The following is a 16,643-nucleotide window of genomic DNA, read 5'->3' as shown; positions in this document are numbered from 1 at the left end:
GTGTTGCTGGGCAGCTTCAATGTGGTGCTCTTATTCTTCTCACTTTGCTTGGTGAGGTAGATTGCTGCTATAACTTGATGACCCTTCACATACCTAACCATTTCCTTGGCTCTCTTGCAGAGTGTATCCATTGTTTTCAGTACCATGATGTCCTTGAGGATCAGATTCAATGCATGAGCAGTACAGCCAATGGGTGTGTTGTGAGGGTAGGACTCCTACTTTAGACCAAGCAGCCTTCATGTTCGCAGCATTGTCTGTCACCAGTGCAAATACCTTCTGTGGTCCAAGGTCATTGATGACTGCCTTCAGCTCATCTGCAATGTAGAGACTGGTGTGTCTGTTGTCCCTTGGGTCTGTGCTCTTGTAGAATACTGGCTGAGGGGTGGAGATGATGTAGTTAATTATTCATTGCCCATGAACATTTGACCACCCATCAGAGATGATTGCAACACAGTCTGCTTTCTCTATGATTTGCTTGACCTTCACTTGAACTCTGTTGAACTCTGCATCCAGCAAATTAGTAGATAAAGCATGTCTTTGTTGGAGGGGTGTATGCTGGGCGAAGAACATTCAGAAATCTCTTCTAATACACATTGCCTGTGAGCATCAGAGGTGAACCAGTTGCATACACAGCTCAAGCAAAACATTCATCAGCATTTCTCTGACTACATTCCTCCATTGAGTCAAAAAAACTTCTGATTCCAGGAGGACAATGAGCTGTTGCTATCGATAAGATGTCTGATTCATCATTTTCACTTCGAATAGAAGTAGAGGGACTTTTGTCAGAGGTTGATTGTTGTGACTGCTGAGGGAACTTTATGCACTTGGGCAAATGATTCTGCATCTTTGTTGCATTTTTCACATATGATTTGGCACAGTATTTGCAGATGTACACAGCTTTGTACACCGTGGCATTTTCCTGTAAAGATAAGTTTTTTTTTGTAAAGAAAAACAAATACAATTCTATGTACAGATACATATTTAAGCAGTTAAACAACTCCTTTGTAAGATAAATGTTTTAAAATGAAACATGTATGGAAACAGGTGAATTAACACTCAGTTAGCAGGCTCAAGCAAGCTAACAACCACATGGTAGCAAAAACTGACTACCAGAAATCGTTAACAAGTTAGAAATGATTTAAACACACTTTTCCTGGTTAAATGAAAAAAAATAAACACACTTTGCTGTAGGCTACTATTTACTAGTTAAAACCTCTTTGGGATAGGGGGCAGTATTTTCACGTACGGATGAAAAGCGTGCCCAAAGTAAACTGCCTGCTACTCAGGCACAGAAGCTAGGATATGCATATAATTGGTAGATTTGGATAGAAAACTCTAAAGTTTCTAAAACTGTTAAAATAATGTCTGTGAGTATAACAGAACTTATTGGGCAGGCGAAACCCGAGGACATACCATCCAGGAATTTGTTTTTTTGAGTTCACTGTGTTTTCTATTGGTTTCTATGGGTAACTAGATGTATGAGGCACCTGGTTGCAGTTCCTCTGGCTTCCACTAGATTTCAACAGTCTTTCGAAATTCGTTGATGCTTTTCCTTTGAGAAATGAAGAAGTACGACTATTCAGAATGAGTGTCAAGCCAAGTGGACTCTTTTGTTTGGGAGTTTATCGAACAAAATAACAATTTGTGATGTTTCTGGGACATATTAGAGTGCCAACAGAAGAAGATCTTCAAAGGTAAAGCATGAATTATATCGTTATTTCTGACTTTCGTGTCGCACCTGCTTGGCTGAAATATGATTTTCATGTGTTTGTATGGTGGGGTGCTGTCCTCAGATAATCGCATGGTTTGCTTTCGCCGTAAAGCCTTTTTGAAATCTGACACGGTGGCTGGATTAACACCAAGTTAAGATTTATTTCCGTGGATTGCATTTGTGATTTTATAAAAGTTAATATTTCTAACAATTTAATTTGAATTTCGCGCACTGCAATTTCACCGGATGATGTCGAAACGTTCCGCTAGCCGTAACAGGTTAACAAAAAAGTAATGTACGCTACCGGTCAAAAGTTTTAGAACAGCTACTCATTCAAGGGTTTCTTTATTTTTACTATTTTCTACATTGTATAAAGTAGTGAAGACATAAACTATGAAATAATACATGTTGAATTATGTAGTATAAAAAAGTGTTAAACAAATCAAAATATTGTATATTTGAGTTTATTCAAGTAGCCAATCTTTGCCTTGATGACAGCTTTGCACACTCTTGGCATTCTCTCAACCAGCTTCAAAGAAATCACCTGGAATGCATTTCAATTAACAGGTGTGCCTTGTTAAAAGTTAATTTGTGGAATTCTTTCCTTAATGTGTTTCAGCCAATAAGTTGTGTTGTGACAAGTTGGGGGGGTATACAGAAGATAGCCCTATTTGGTAAAAGACCAAGTCCATATTATGGCAAGAACAGCTCAAATAAGCAAAGAGAAATGACAGTCCATCATTACTTTAAGACATGAAGGTCAGTCAATACGGAACATTAAGAACTTTGAAAGTTTCTTCAAGTGCATTTGCAAAAACCATTAAAGCGCTATGATGAAACTGGCTCTCACGAGGACTGCAACAGGATTGGAAGACCCATAGTTATCTCTGCTGCAGAGGATCAGTTCATTAGAGTTACCAGCCTCAGAAATTGTAGCCCAAATAAATGCTTCACAGAGTTCAAGTAACAGACACGTCTCAACATCAACTGTTCAGAGGAGACTGTCTGAATCAGGCCTTCATGGTCAAATTGCTTCAAAGAAACCACTACTAAAGGACCTCAATAAGAAGAGACATGCTTAGGTCAAGGTTACACGAGCAATGGGTATTAGACCGGTGGAAATTTGTCCTTTGGTCTGGAGTCCAAATTGAAGATTTTTGGTTCCAACCTTTGTGTCTTTGTGAGACGCAGTGTGGGTGAACGGATGATCTCCGCATGTGTATTTCCCACCTTAAAGCGCGAAGGAGGTCGTCTGATGGTGTGGGGGTACTTTGCTGGTGACACTGATTTATTTTGAATTCAAGGAACACTTAACCAGCATGGTTACCATAACATTCTGTGGTGATACACCATCCCATCTGGTTTGCGCTTAGTGGGGCTACCATTTGTTTTTCAATAAGATAATGACCCAACACACCTCCAGGCTGTGTAAGGGCTATTTTACCAAGAAGGAGAGCGATGGAGTGCTGCATCAGATGACCTGACCTCCACAATCCCCCTACCTCAACCAAATTGAGAAGGTTATGGATAAGTCGGACCACAGAGTGAAGGAAAAGCAGCCAACAAGTGCTCAGCATATGTGGGAACTCCAAGAGTGTTGGGAAAGCATTCCAGGTGAAACTGGTTGAGAGAATGCCAAGTGTGCAAAGCTGTCATCAAGGCAAAGGGTGGCTATTTGAAGAATCTCAAATGTAAAATATTTAGATTTTTTTTAAACACTTTTGGTTACTACATAATTCCATATGTGTTATTTCATAGTGTTGATGTCTTCACTATTATTCTACAATGTAGAAAATAGTAAAAATAAAGAAAAAAACTTTGAATGAGTTTGTGCTCTAAAATTTTTGACCGGTAGTATATGTCATATAAAATATATTCACCCAACCCAGTATTGTAATCAAAACTTACCAGAAAGCATGTAGTCCTTGGCTCAGACAGTGTAGTAGTGTGGGCTCAATAGCATCTCATTAGTGTGCAAGATCTTGAGGATCAGCTGCACATGTGATGGAAGAATGCTCTGTGCATGCAGAGGGTTGCAATTCCATTGAATTGGGGATAGTTTAACCAAAATATGCGTATCCCACAAAAAAGGTTCACTGTTATAACGTTTTTTGATGAATTTAAGCAAAATTCCCCAAATTCCCAAGCTTAATTTCCCATGGAAAAATTTATTTTGCAACCCTAGTCCCACCCATCTCTTTAAGGAATCTCATATGAGGCCATGTGGTAAAATCTAAGTTTGTCACATGCACAAATAAATAGAAGGTGTAAACGGTACAGTGATAGTACTTGCATAGTGGAAATATCCAAAAATAGAAAGTGTCCAGATAAAAATTATTTTATCGTTCTTAGATTACGCTTACCTGACACAATTGTCTAAATTAATGGGTCGTGTGCAGGAAATGCTTTAATGCTTTAACCACCCCTCGCCCACATTTAGCTAAGTGAATGGGTCACTATTGTCTAGACATGTACACATGTTCATGAAATACAATAGAATCGAGGGCCGTAATCACCCCCAGACACACCTGCTAATTTGATGGGTCATGTAATAATCCAGCCAAAGTGGAGTCTTTTGTTTAGACATGTAGCTAGCTAGGTAGGTAGCTAAACAATGAACCGATGTAACCCCAACTCATACTACTACCAATACAAACATTGTCAGTTGTAGTATGAATCTGCAGGTCGCTAAAGCTAACAAAATAGGTTAAATGTTAACTAGCTAACATTAGGCTATAACTAGCAATGCAGATACATTTCTGATTCGAATAATATTACTACACAGATCATACACGTAATGTTAACTCATGAGCCAGCAAGCTAACATTAGCTAGATAACTAAAAATACGCTTTAACTTGCAATAAATGACTTTGACAAAATTAGAAACTTAAATATGGAAAATGTAGCTAGACTCTTACATGAACGCTTCACGGCAGACTGGAACCATTTTTAACTCCGGTTCACACTGACCGTAGCATGTGCAGAATGTAGCCCATCACCTTTTCCGACTGATTTGTTGATAGCACCTGCTAAATTCAGGGCATTAATGTTGTTGAGAAAAGTAGAAAAAAAATGTTTTTTCTCTATGGCTAACGTTATATCTTTCAAAAACGGTGTGCGGTAGAAAGGACTGTCAACACATACTGTGAACAGCTCATGTTATATACAGAAGCGAGCTACATGGCAGACCAATCCAAACTCCTCTCCCGGCATGTACAGCCCATACATTGTCTTCGCCAATTATGGCTAGTGGGAAGGTTCCTGTCTTTTTCCATGGCTAAACCAACTAGGCTCGTAATTTAACAATTTCATTTGTATTTATGGATTAAATACGTTTGTTATTAAGGCACATAAAAGTTCACATGTTCCCGAAGGCATTTCTGCCAAAAACACATTTTGAATATTTAATTTTTTTCTCCTGTGATATAGTGACATACGACTAGTTTCCTGAAACGAGTCACAAATGTGAACACTTTGGAGATGTTGATCTTGGGATGTTTAAAGGGGCATATACAGAATTTACATGAGCCAAGTGATTACTGAGCAATATATTTCAACCAATGGACATTTAAAAGATAAGATAATTGACAATAAATAATTAAAACAACAAAAACTAAATTGAACCCAGTTCAGAACAATTGTTTTTTTGAGTGGATGTTGGAGATATACTTGTTGAATGGATGCACTGAAATGATCCGAAAACAAAAACAGGATACTGAAACATTTTATATTTTGGCATCTTAAAATGTAGACTCAGCGGCTAATTGGCGGGTGGGTTTGGCTTTTGAAAAACTGGGTCATCTGTTATGTTGCTATGCTTCTCACTGAAACTGGCATTCTTTGTATGTTTCAGCAAGGAAATAAAGTTTCTGCCTTGTATAAATGTGTGGCCACAGTATACACAATTTTTCTCCAGCCAAGCCCTCAACACAATTGATTCAAACTAATTAACTAATTATGATATTTAATCTAAACTGGGGACTTCAAAAGAAACGCAACATAAAATTGAGTTATGCCTAACATGGAAATTCATATTATTTTTCCAAAATGAATAATTGTTAACTGACATCTCAAAGCCATACATGCATGAAGCCTTGACCTGGTGCACATTTCTCTGTCCTCAGTTTGATTAAAGGCCTCAATCTGTCTTTTTGCCTTGTAACTGATGGCTTCTAGAAAGAGAGAAGGAACAACACATGATCAAGATGAGTAGCTACTAGTTTACAGCAATGAAAGATCGAATTGTTGCAAAGAATGGGCTACATTCATGAGAATAATACATGCATTTGCTTACCTTATCAAGCTTGAAGACGATTCACTCAAAAGTGTTATGAGTGAGTGCACTATAAACATCTTTCCAGGGTGTTGATGCATCCTCCTCCCAATACAACCTCTTTCAACACCATGGGTAGGGGAAGGGTATCCATCTGCAAAAGTGAAGTTTTTCTTTGATGTCAAGTCAGCTCATATTGTTGCTACCATAGCTGTTGTGCTAGCTAATATGCTACTGAACAGTGACACTAGCATATTACATGCATATTGGTATTAAAAGACAGCAACGTATTCACCTAAAAATTTAAGTGTTTAGGGAAATCATTAGTTAGCTAGCTATTACAATAATTGCGCAAAAATATAATAGCTAATGTTATGTCTAGATAAGCGCCAGTCAGTGACACAAACATATTGAAGCTGGTATCAACAAAATGTGTTTCTCTCTATCCCATAAAACATGACATTGCTAACTAGGCATCAATTAGCTAACACTATTTTAAAATGTCCGGTGAGTGTTTAACTTATTACAACTTTGGTAGGTAGCTAGATAGATGGCTTGGTTTCCATTTTCCAACAAATCTTTCTAATCCCCTTGATTGGACGTCAACGGTGACTGGTCTTGGAACTTATGTGTTCCCCAGAAACGGCTTCTGGTAAACTGTTTGCCGCAAGTGGCAATACATATTGTTGCCACAGATTCAACTAGAATCTTGAGAGAATTGTTTGCTAGAAAAAAGACTGGGTGAATTGTTTGCCTCTAGTGGCAATAAATATTATGGTTGCCAAAGGCTTGCTGCAGATTCCCCACTAGTGGCAAACATTTACAAACTTCTGGCAACATTCTGGCAACATTTTCCCACAAACTTGTGGGAAGTTTGCCGCAACAAATACATTTTTGTACAGGACAATATGTATTGCAATTCTCACGATTTGATATGTATTGCGATTTGATAGTGTGATTTTCATTGCAATTCGATTTCAACATATTGTTCACCATAAGGCTCCTGAGTGGTGCAGCAGCTAATGCACTGCATCTCAGTGTTAGAGGCATCACTACATATGGCATTGATTGGGAGTCCCATAGGGTGGTGCACAATTGGCCCAGCGTCATCAAGGCTTGGGGAGGGTTTAGCTGGGGTAGGCTGGGGTATTTGTTGATGTCACAGTGTCTAATTGTTTTCTCCCTGCCATACAGATGAGCTGAAGCTGGGCATGCATCAGTATGGTGATTTGGGTATCAGACTTTCTGTGTAAGATTAGATTGGGGCAGGGGTATTCAAGTTTCTTATCTACCTGATAGGCTGCATCCCACTTACTGAAGCCATTACGTAGTCACTTGTCTTTAAATGTAGTCTACAGCTGCACACCTTTGAATTTTGAGTTGTGTAAAAGCGTTAAGCTTTTATTTGCAGCAATATTGGTTTGTGCCTAGGTCTCTGACTGTCCTCTGTTTTTTAATGCCTGGCAAATTGTCAATCACTGTCAGTAAGGGCAGGGTTTTTTGTGTTGAAATGTGATGAGCTCATTCAGCTGTATGGGGAAAAGGCTAAGACTGGAGAGTGTGGTGTTTCTGTTCATAAGACATTGGCCTATTTCCAGTGTGTCAGTCTGACACTTTGGCTTTGCTCTGTTTGTCCGTTGTGGTGACTGTTGAATAAATGAGAAAGATTGCGTACTAGATGGGAGGAGGTGAATGAGCCAATTCGCAATGGCATTGAGAACATCTAGCCTCTGGATTGCATGCTGACAAATGTTACGCTTAAACATCCTTACCTTCTCTCTCCGTTATGGGACAAAATAAATGAGGATAATTTAAAGGCATGGTCTATTCATTGCTACTGCTTTGGTGATTATAGGACATTTTATTCAGACTTTGGAGTAGCTTAGTGATTTATTTAATCAAAGAAGCAATGTTGTTTTAGACTAGCTTATTTTTATGGGGAAATCTCTTCTGTTCGCTTTGAATGCTCTCTTTGGGAGTGCATTAGTATGACTCATTGCCTGCATTGGGCTATTGTTTGACTGTTTCCCTTGCCCCTCCTTGCATACACATTTATAATAAAGGCTTGTCAGAAAACATACCTCTCTCGGAGTGTTACCACCTCACAAAGAGACTACTTTGTGTAATAGTTAGCGTGGCTGGCTGTTTCAGTCCTGTAAGTGTGAGGAAGATGCAGATGCCATGTTTGAGCTTGTCTTTGGTCACTCAGTCCTATTATACCCACTCAGCAACTCCCCTGCCTCTGGCTTCAAAACTCCCCTTCACTCCAGTAGCGTTGTTGATGTGGCCCTGCTTTGTTGGTATTGTTGGGAATTGCCAGGGGAATTGCGAGGGACCTTACTATACAATATTATCATGATACAATATGTATTGCGATTCTATACATATTGCGATTCAATTTTGCAATTTGATGTTCCAAACCAAGGTAACACGCACACCTTTAGCCAACATATCAAATTGTGTGGACAATATGTCATTTGGAGATTGTTTGCACATTGGGAAAATGTCGGCGAGACATTAGAATAAAATGTTGATGTCTGGCCAACGTATAAAGGATGTAGAACTGCGGAATTTACAATGTAGATATTCTACATACATCTGCAAGATGTCTTGCCAATGAGCAACACTGTCTTAATGGCATCGTCCAGATTAGTATCCTGTATACATTGTGCCAAAGTTGGGCAGACCTATGTGTGCTATCTGGGAACATATTGCTTATATCTGCTGCAGAGAGAGGAGAGGACACTATTTGTTGGCCTAACAGAGTGGAGGTCAACATCACTGCAGAATATTCTGTCATGTTCAATTTCACCCACTCGATCCCTTCCCTCTCTCACGCAATCTTGGTTCTTCCACTTGGCAGAATGACAATAGAACCAAATCACCAGGCTCACCCAAGCGCAGGACACTTCACTGCTAGAGGCAGGCTCTGTGAGATGACCAGGAGCTCAGGAGCCCTGTCTGTGCTCTGAATAACAGATAAGACTGGGAGATAACGTCTTGGCCTATTCTACCAAATCTAGGCCCTATGTTGTGGCAGAAGGCTGATGGAAATAGAACATTCCTCAGCAATCTTTCTTGTGTCTTCAAACCAAAGGATTATAAATATTTCCCTGGATTTTACATTGGGCCAGTGAGCGACAAGCGTCCAGGGAAGCACTGAGTTGTGCTGTAAAGCTTAACCCCCAGGGAGTCTTTGTGGTCTCCATGGGGTTTTCCGTCAGTCGCGCAGACAGCAAGAAAGAACTCTCCGGGAAAAAGAAAGGTGGAGGGGTATGTTTCATGATTAACAACTCATGGTGTGATTGTGGTAGCGTACTGGAACTCAAGTCCCTTTTGTTCTCCTGATCTGGAATACCTCACCATAAAATGCCGACCGCATTACCTCCCAAGATAATTTTTGGGTCATCGTCACTGCCGTGTATATTCCCCACAAGCCGACACTGTGAAGGCTCAATTGAACTACACTGCAAACTGGAAACCGCACATCTTGAGGTTGTATTTATTGTAGCTGGGACTTTAATAAAGTCAATCTGAGAAAAATGCTACTGAAATTCTATCAACACATCTCCTTCTGCTTCACGTGCTACACTACTCTGGACCATTGCTACTCTCCCCCACCCTCCATTTAGCAAATCGGATCACGCCTCCATTCTGCTCCTCCCCTACCTATAGGCAGAAACTTAAGCAGGAAGCAGCCGTGGTAAGGACTGTTCAACATTGGTCTAACCAATCAGAATCCATGCTTCAAGATTGTTTTGATCACACGGACTGGGAAATATTCCGGGTCACCTCTGAGAATAGTATTGACATATACACTCTTTGTGACTGTGTTCATCAGGAAGTGCATAGAGGATGTTGTTCCCACTGTGACAATTAGAACTTATCCAAACCAAAAACCGTGGATAGATGTCAGCATTTGCGCAAAACGAAAGGCACGAACCACCACATTTAACCACAGCAAGGTGACTGGGAACATGGATGTGTACAGTAGGGTTGGGCGATATGGACAAAATATCATATTACAATTTTTTTGAAGGTATTTTACGTTTTTTAATAATAAATGTTCTAAATATGCTTTCTGAGTATCCCATGACCCTAGGGTGGCAACACAAATTATAAGTGATTTCAATGGGGCTTTCTCCATTTATACTATTCAATCCAACTCTAACCAAAAATAATTTTCAACATTTTCATAAATTTCTGCATTTCCTTCACTTTTATCATAATCTCCATACTGTGTCAAGCAGCATGGTATGGGCAAAAAATCTAGGCGTAGTTAATTGGTGTTGGAATCATGGAAATATAATGATTATTCTAATTCTATAGTTGGAATATAGTGGGCAGCACCTTGAATACATTGTTTGACCTGACAACGAATGAATAAGTCAGTGAGGAATTATTGACAGGGTAGGAACCAAAGTGTTGGTCAGCGTTTCCAGGTGACCCTAATTAGATGTTACATTTCATGTTTTCTTACTTCATGTAGCTAGCTAGTTAACCAACATATTCATGCTTCGCCTATTCCTCTCTGACAAGTTATCGTTGCACAAACATGCTTATAAAGGTCTATACCAGCACTGGTACCAGGCAGTATAAGCTAACTAGCTACGTTTGCTCTGACTCTCAGCTAACTAGCGATTAGCGGCTAACACAAAAGACAAACTATTAAACGGTAGTATTCAGACAATAAGATACGCAAACTAATAGTGTAATTATAGAACATCTGTGGAAAACAGCATGTCACCAACATTGTTGCATCATTTGATCTTAGGAGAGTGAATGGCAAGAAAGTGCTTGTAACTCTGGTCGTGAAACTGCTCTCTCCTTGAGTGACGGGGCAAGGCTTGGTGTGGTTAGCGGCATGCAGAGGGAGAGACTACTCAAGTAGCAAACAAGTAAAATATATTAACAGACATTTTACACGCCAAAGTTGCTTATCACATTTAACAAACCAAACATATACAAATACCATTATAGAAGGTAAAGTAAAAACTCCAACCGGTCTGTGCATAAATACCGGTATATAGTAAAATACGGTATACAGCCCAGCCCTAGTGTACAAACCAGCTATGACTTCCGTGAGGCCGTACGGGGACAAAGTGGAGTCACAATGCAATGTATTAAAAAATAAACTGAAATACCTTATTTACATAAGTATTCAGACCCTTTGCTATGAGACTCAAATTTGAGCTCAGGTGCATCCTGTTTCCATTGATCATCCTTGAGATGTTTCTACAACATGATCGGAGTCCACCTGTAGTAAATGCAATTGTGTATATAAGGTCCCATAGTTGACAGTGCATGTCAGAGCAAAAACCAAGCCACTATGCAGAAATCGCTACGCCATTTCCTGGTTGATGAAATTGTAATAGTTTGCCTAATTTCAGTTTACAGTTGAAGTTAGAAGTTTACATACACTTATGTTGGAGTCATTAAAACTAGTTTTTCAACCACTCCACAAATTTCTTGTTAACAAACTATAGTTTTGGCAAGTCGGTTAGGACATTACTTCGTTCGTGACACAAGTAATTTTCCCAACAATTGTTTACAGACAGATTATTTCACTTATATGTGAAATAATGTATCATAATTCCAGTGGATCAGAAGTTTACATACACTAAGTTGACAGTGCCTTTAAATAGCTTGGAAAATTCCAGAAAATTATGTCATGGCTTTAGAAGCTTCTGACAGGTTAATTGACATCATTTGAGTCAATTGGAGGTGTACCTGTGGATTTATTTCAAGGCCTACCTTCAAACTCAGTGTCTCTTTGCTTGACATCATGGTAAAATCTAAAGAAATCAGCCAAGACAAAAAAATGGTAGACCTCCACAAGTCTGGTTCATCCTTGGGAGCAATTTCCAAACGCCTGAAGGTACCACGTTCATCTGTACAAACAATAGTATGCAAGTATAAACACCATGGGACCACGCAGCCGTCATACCGCTCAGGAAGGAGACGCTTTCTGTCTCCTAGAGATGAACATACTTTGGTACGAAAAGTGCGAATCAATCCCAGAACAACAGCAAAGGACCTTGTGAAGATGCTGGAGGAAACAGATACAAAAGTATCTATATCCACGGCAAAACGAGTCCTATATCGACATAACCTGAAAGGCTGCTCAGCAAGGAAGAAGCCACTGCTCCACAACGGCCATAAAAAAGCCAGACTAAGGTTTGCAACTGCACATGGGGACAAAGATCGTACTTTTTGGAGAAATGTCCTCTGTTCTGATGAAACAAAAATATAACTGTTTGGACATAATGGCCATCGTTATGTTTGGAGGAAAAAGGGGGATGCTTGCAAGCCAAAGAACACTATCCCAACCGTGAAGCATGGGGGTGGCAGCATCATGTTCTGGGGCTGCTTTGCTGCAGGAGGGACTGGTGCACTTCACAAAATAGATGGCATCATGAGACAGGAAAATGATGTGGCTGTATTGAAGCAACATCTCAAGACATCAGTCAGGAAGTTAAAGCTTGGTCGCAAATGGGTCGTCCAAATGGACAATGACACCCAGCATACTTCCGAAGTTGTGGCAAAATGGCTTAAGGACAACAAAGTCAAGATATTGGAGTGGCCATCACAAAGCCATGACCTCAATCCTATAGAACATTTCTGGGCGCAACTGAAAAAGTGTGAAGTGAACTTATTCCATTTTCTAATAATTGCACCAACAGTTGTTGCCTTCTCACCAAGCTGCTTGCCTATTGTCCTGTAGCCCATCCCAGCCTACAATTTAATCTCTTGATGTCCTTACACAGCTCTCTGGTCTTGGCCATTGTGGAGAGGTTGGAGTCTGTTTGATTGAGTGTGTGGACAGGTGTCTTTTATACAGGTAAGGAGTTCAAACAGGTGCAGTTAATACAGATAATGAGTGGAGAACAGGGGGGCTTCTTTAAAAAAACTAACAGGTCTGTGAGAGCCGCAATTCTTACTGGTTGGTAGGTGATCAAATACTTATGTCATGCAATAAAATGCTAATTAATTACTTAAAAATCATACAATGTGGTTTTCTGGATTTTTGTTTTAGATTCCGTCTCACAGTTGAAGTGTACCTATGATAAAAATTACAGACGTCTACATGCTTTGTAAGTAGGAAAACCTGCAAAATCGGCAGTGTATCAAATACTTGTTCTCCACACTGTATAAGCAATGTGCCTAATATTAGGGTTGAGAAATACTAAGTTGAGAAATAAATATTGTAGGCCGAGCCTATAGAAAGCTGATGGGATCTTTGTCTTTTTTTAGCGGCCATCACCCTGTTTTCTCCCGCAATTACATAACCTATAGAAATGTTGCGCAACCTGAGCTCACGGGCTCTCATGTAATGTTTGATTAGATTTTCGATGACATTTGCATTGATGTCAGAGTGGTTAGAGGGAGAATAGAGTGCTGAATACCAGGCAGTTAGCAAGTTTGGTAGGCTACTAATTACTAGCAGCAGCATCACAGCTTGGAGAAACCTAATTACCGTGGCTAAACGGTCACGTGGTATTTGACTGCCTTCATGACTCGTGACCGCCGGTGTGGTGGTAATATGGTCACCGCAACAGTCTTTTTGTTCTGTATCTATGTTCTGTATCCCAGTTGTTCATTCTAAATATTCCAGTTTTAACCAATCAGCATTCAGGGTTAGACCCACCCGTTGTATAAATGTGTATATACTCTATTCTAGTCATGGCTCATTCTATATAACTACTGCTATACACAACTACTCTATTCATATACTGTCCATACTGCCTATGCACATCATTATGTATGTGTGTTTACTTTATATGTATATACAGTGCCTTCAGAAAGTATTTAGAGCAATTGACTTTTTCCACATTTTGTTACATTACAGCCTTATTTTAAAATATAACGGTTAGGTTAAGTAAAAAAATCCTCAGCAATCTACAAACAATACCCCATAATGACAAAGCGAATACTGGTTTATAGACAATTTTGCAAATGTATTACAAATAAAAAACAGATACCTTATTTGAATTAGTACCATGATAGTCTGTGTGGTGTTCCAGACTACAGCCTATCAGGGTTCAATTCCATTTAAATTCTAGTCAATTCAGGAAGTACACTGAAATTCCAATTCTCCTCAGTGCTTTTTCATTGGGAAAAATTGGATTTTGGTTTACTTCCTGAATTTAGGTTACCGTAATTGAAATGGAATTGACCCCAACCCTTCAGGCTATTCTTTATTATTTTCACCGCTCTTAAAGGATAGAAATACCAAATTAAAATGCAAACGCAGTATTATTAAAAGCGTTGAATCCCCAGCTAGGACATGTTGGCTCCTGTGTGAGCTGTTTTGAATGAGGAATGTCTTTTTATTTTCTTCTCATTATTGAGCAGGGTTAGTGTACACATTAAAGCTACTGGGTGTGTAGGCTTTTGCCCAGCCCTGCTTTAAAGGATGGAACAAAACCCTGCATACCCTGTAGGTCTTCAGGAGGAGGCTCGGACACCTCCCTGGTGAAGTACTATTATCAGTCTTGGACATTTCATCATAGGGTGCTAAATTGGTCTGTAGGAGTGTTGGGTGGATTGAAAGTGCTCCCTCAGGGAGAGAGAGGTTCCAGGCTGTGTGCACTCAGTGGAACAAGGTTCTGAGTGCACAGGCCTAGTTATAGTGGAGTAGCTTTAATCTCATTACAGCAGTCTAGTCAATGACAGACCAGTATTGCGATTGGGATAGAGATTGAGGTATGGTTGAGGGGTGGAGTGGTTCACCTGTTCACCTTATAGCTTAGCGCTCATTAATGTGGGCTGGTTAACCTCGTATAACACTGTTCTTTACAGCTGATGACTGGTAATAGTCAAGCTCCTTTACTGGAAGGCTAATTCAAATCTTGTTGGACTGAGGTTGATGCTTTACTCTGATGGTATCTCAGCTTTTCAAATGAAGCCCTCTCGTTAAAGGAATTCTGAGACTTGCTACATACCAAAGGCAGCACTAGGCTACTAGAAAAGCCCCTGACAACACCATCTTGAACCAGTGTCTCACTTGTCTCAGTAGCATTACAATATGTTACCCAGACAGTGGACTGGTGAGTCAGTCCAGCACTAGAGTCAGACCTCTTGTGTATTGGCATTTAGCTCTGTCACCACCAGCCAAAGCCCAAGAAACACCAGCCTTTGTGTTGGGAGTCTGAAATGTCAGGTTTTAGTTAGACGAATGAGTGTGGAGTAAAGGTCATAATTTTCCAGTCATGGTGAGTGTGGTAGATTTGAACTATAAATGGTCTGTTTGTTGCCTCATTATCTTTTCAGAATACGTTACAGCTAGCCTAACACCACTGCTGTTTCACTGTGTGAGGTTTTGCTCTGGCAAATGACTCAGCAGTTCATTTTTAGCTCTAGTGGAGGGTAAGGTCAATGAAGCCAGATGGGGACTGTCCTATGGTGGGAATCTGGCAAAGACACGGTCTGTACTGCAGCCTGGGATTCAATTAGGCCTACAGCATGAAGCTCACAATTACATCTCACTGCCAATATCACTGCAAAAAGCCGACCTTGGTCAGGCTAGCATCTAATTTTAACCTCATTTACACTGTCCTCACATAGCCTCCGAACCCTCGTAAACCACACATGCATGACGTGTAATCTATTTTGGTGATCAGTCTGGTTTTATGCCATGTTCTTATGCCATCTAAGTGACTCAAACATTATAACAAAATCAATGGGGTCTCCTTGCTGACAGTTAGTACAGTATGCCCAGGTTTCATGGTAGAGTTAGTACAGCAAGTCCAGGTTTGATGGTTTCTTGAACTTACCCCTCTCTCATTCCTTTGTATGAAGGTTCACCAAGAACCTGTCTCCAGACAAGATAAACCTGAGCACACTGAAGGGCGAGGGTCAGCTGTCCAACCTGGAGCTGGATGAGGAGGTGCTGCAGAACATGCTGGACCTGCCTACCTGGTTGGCTGTCACCCGGGTCTACTGCAACAAGGCTGCAATCAGGGTGAGACAACTGTGTTATTCTTTTTATTTTCTCTGCAACTCCCCAACGGGCTTGGGAGGCGAAGGTCCAGTTATGTGTACTCCGAAACATGACCCGCCAAACCATGCTTCTTAACCTGGTAGCCAGCCGCACCAATGTGTCGGAGGAAACACCGTTCAACTGGCGACAGAGGTCAGCCTGCAGGCGCCCGGCCCGCCACAAGAGTTGTAGAGTGCGATAAGCCAAGTAAAGCTCCCCGGCCAAACCCTCTCCTAACCCGGACAATGCTGGGCCAATTGTGCGCCGCCCTATGGGACTCCCGATTACAGCCGGTTGTGATACAGCTCGGGATCGAACCCGGGTCTGTAGTGACGCCTCTAGCACTGCGATACAGTGCCTTAGACCGTTTGTGTTATTCTTATAATAAACCATGTCTTTCCCCGATGACAATGGCTGCGTACAGATAAGAAAGAGTGTTCCAGAATTATGTCACTGCATTAATTTAGTAGTTTACGGTCAGTGTTCTTTCAGCAGCGGTGGAAAAGATAGTGTGGTGGACAGCGTGGTAGTGGACGTGGCCAACTGCACAGTCTCTGACCAAAGATTTTAAAGGCCCTCCTCTTTGCTGCAGACATTTTGCTGTTTCAAAGCACATTTCTGCAATTCTACACATTTTGCAATGGGGCGGAGAGAAAATGTCCCAGTTTTAAAGCTA

General features: G+C 40.5%; 1 protein-coding gene across 1 annotated transcript in view; it reads left to right on the top strand.

Annotated features, from left to right (window-relative positions):
• LOC115132286 (bridge-like lipid transfer protein family member 3A) overlaps positions 1-16,643 on the top strand; it is a 61,138-nt gene that overhangs the window by 6,611 nt on the left and 37,884 nt on the right. The window contains exon 2 of the mRNA XM_029664765.2: positions 15,787-15,949. Coding sequence (XP_029520625.2) covers positions 15,787-15,949 — 163 coding nt within the window. The remainder of the gene's footprint in view (positions 1-15,786; positions 15,950-16,643) is intronic.

Source organism: Oncorhynchus nerka, linkage group LG7, assembly GCF_034236695.1.
Source record: "Oncorhynchus nerka isolate Pitt River linkage group LG7, Oner_Uvic_2.0, whole genome shotgun sequence".
Classification (NCBI taxonomy): domain Eukaryota; kingdom Metazoa; phylum Chordata; class Actinopteri; order Salmoniformes; family Salmonidae; genus Oncorhynchus; species Oncorhynchus nerka.
This window is presented reverse-complemented; position numbering and strand designations above follow the sequence as displayed.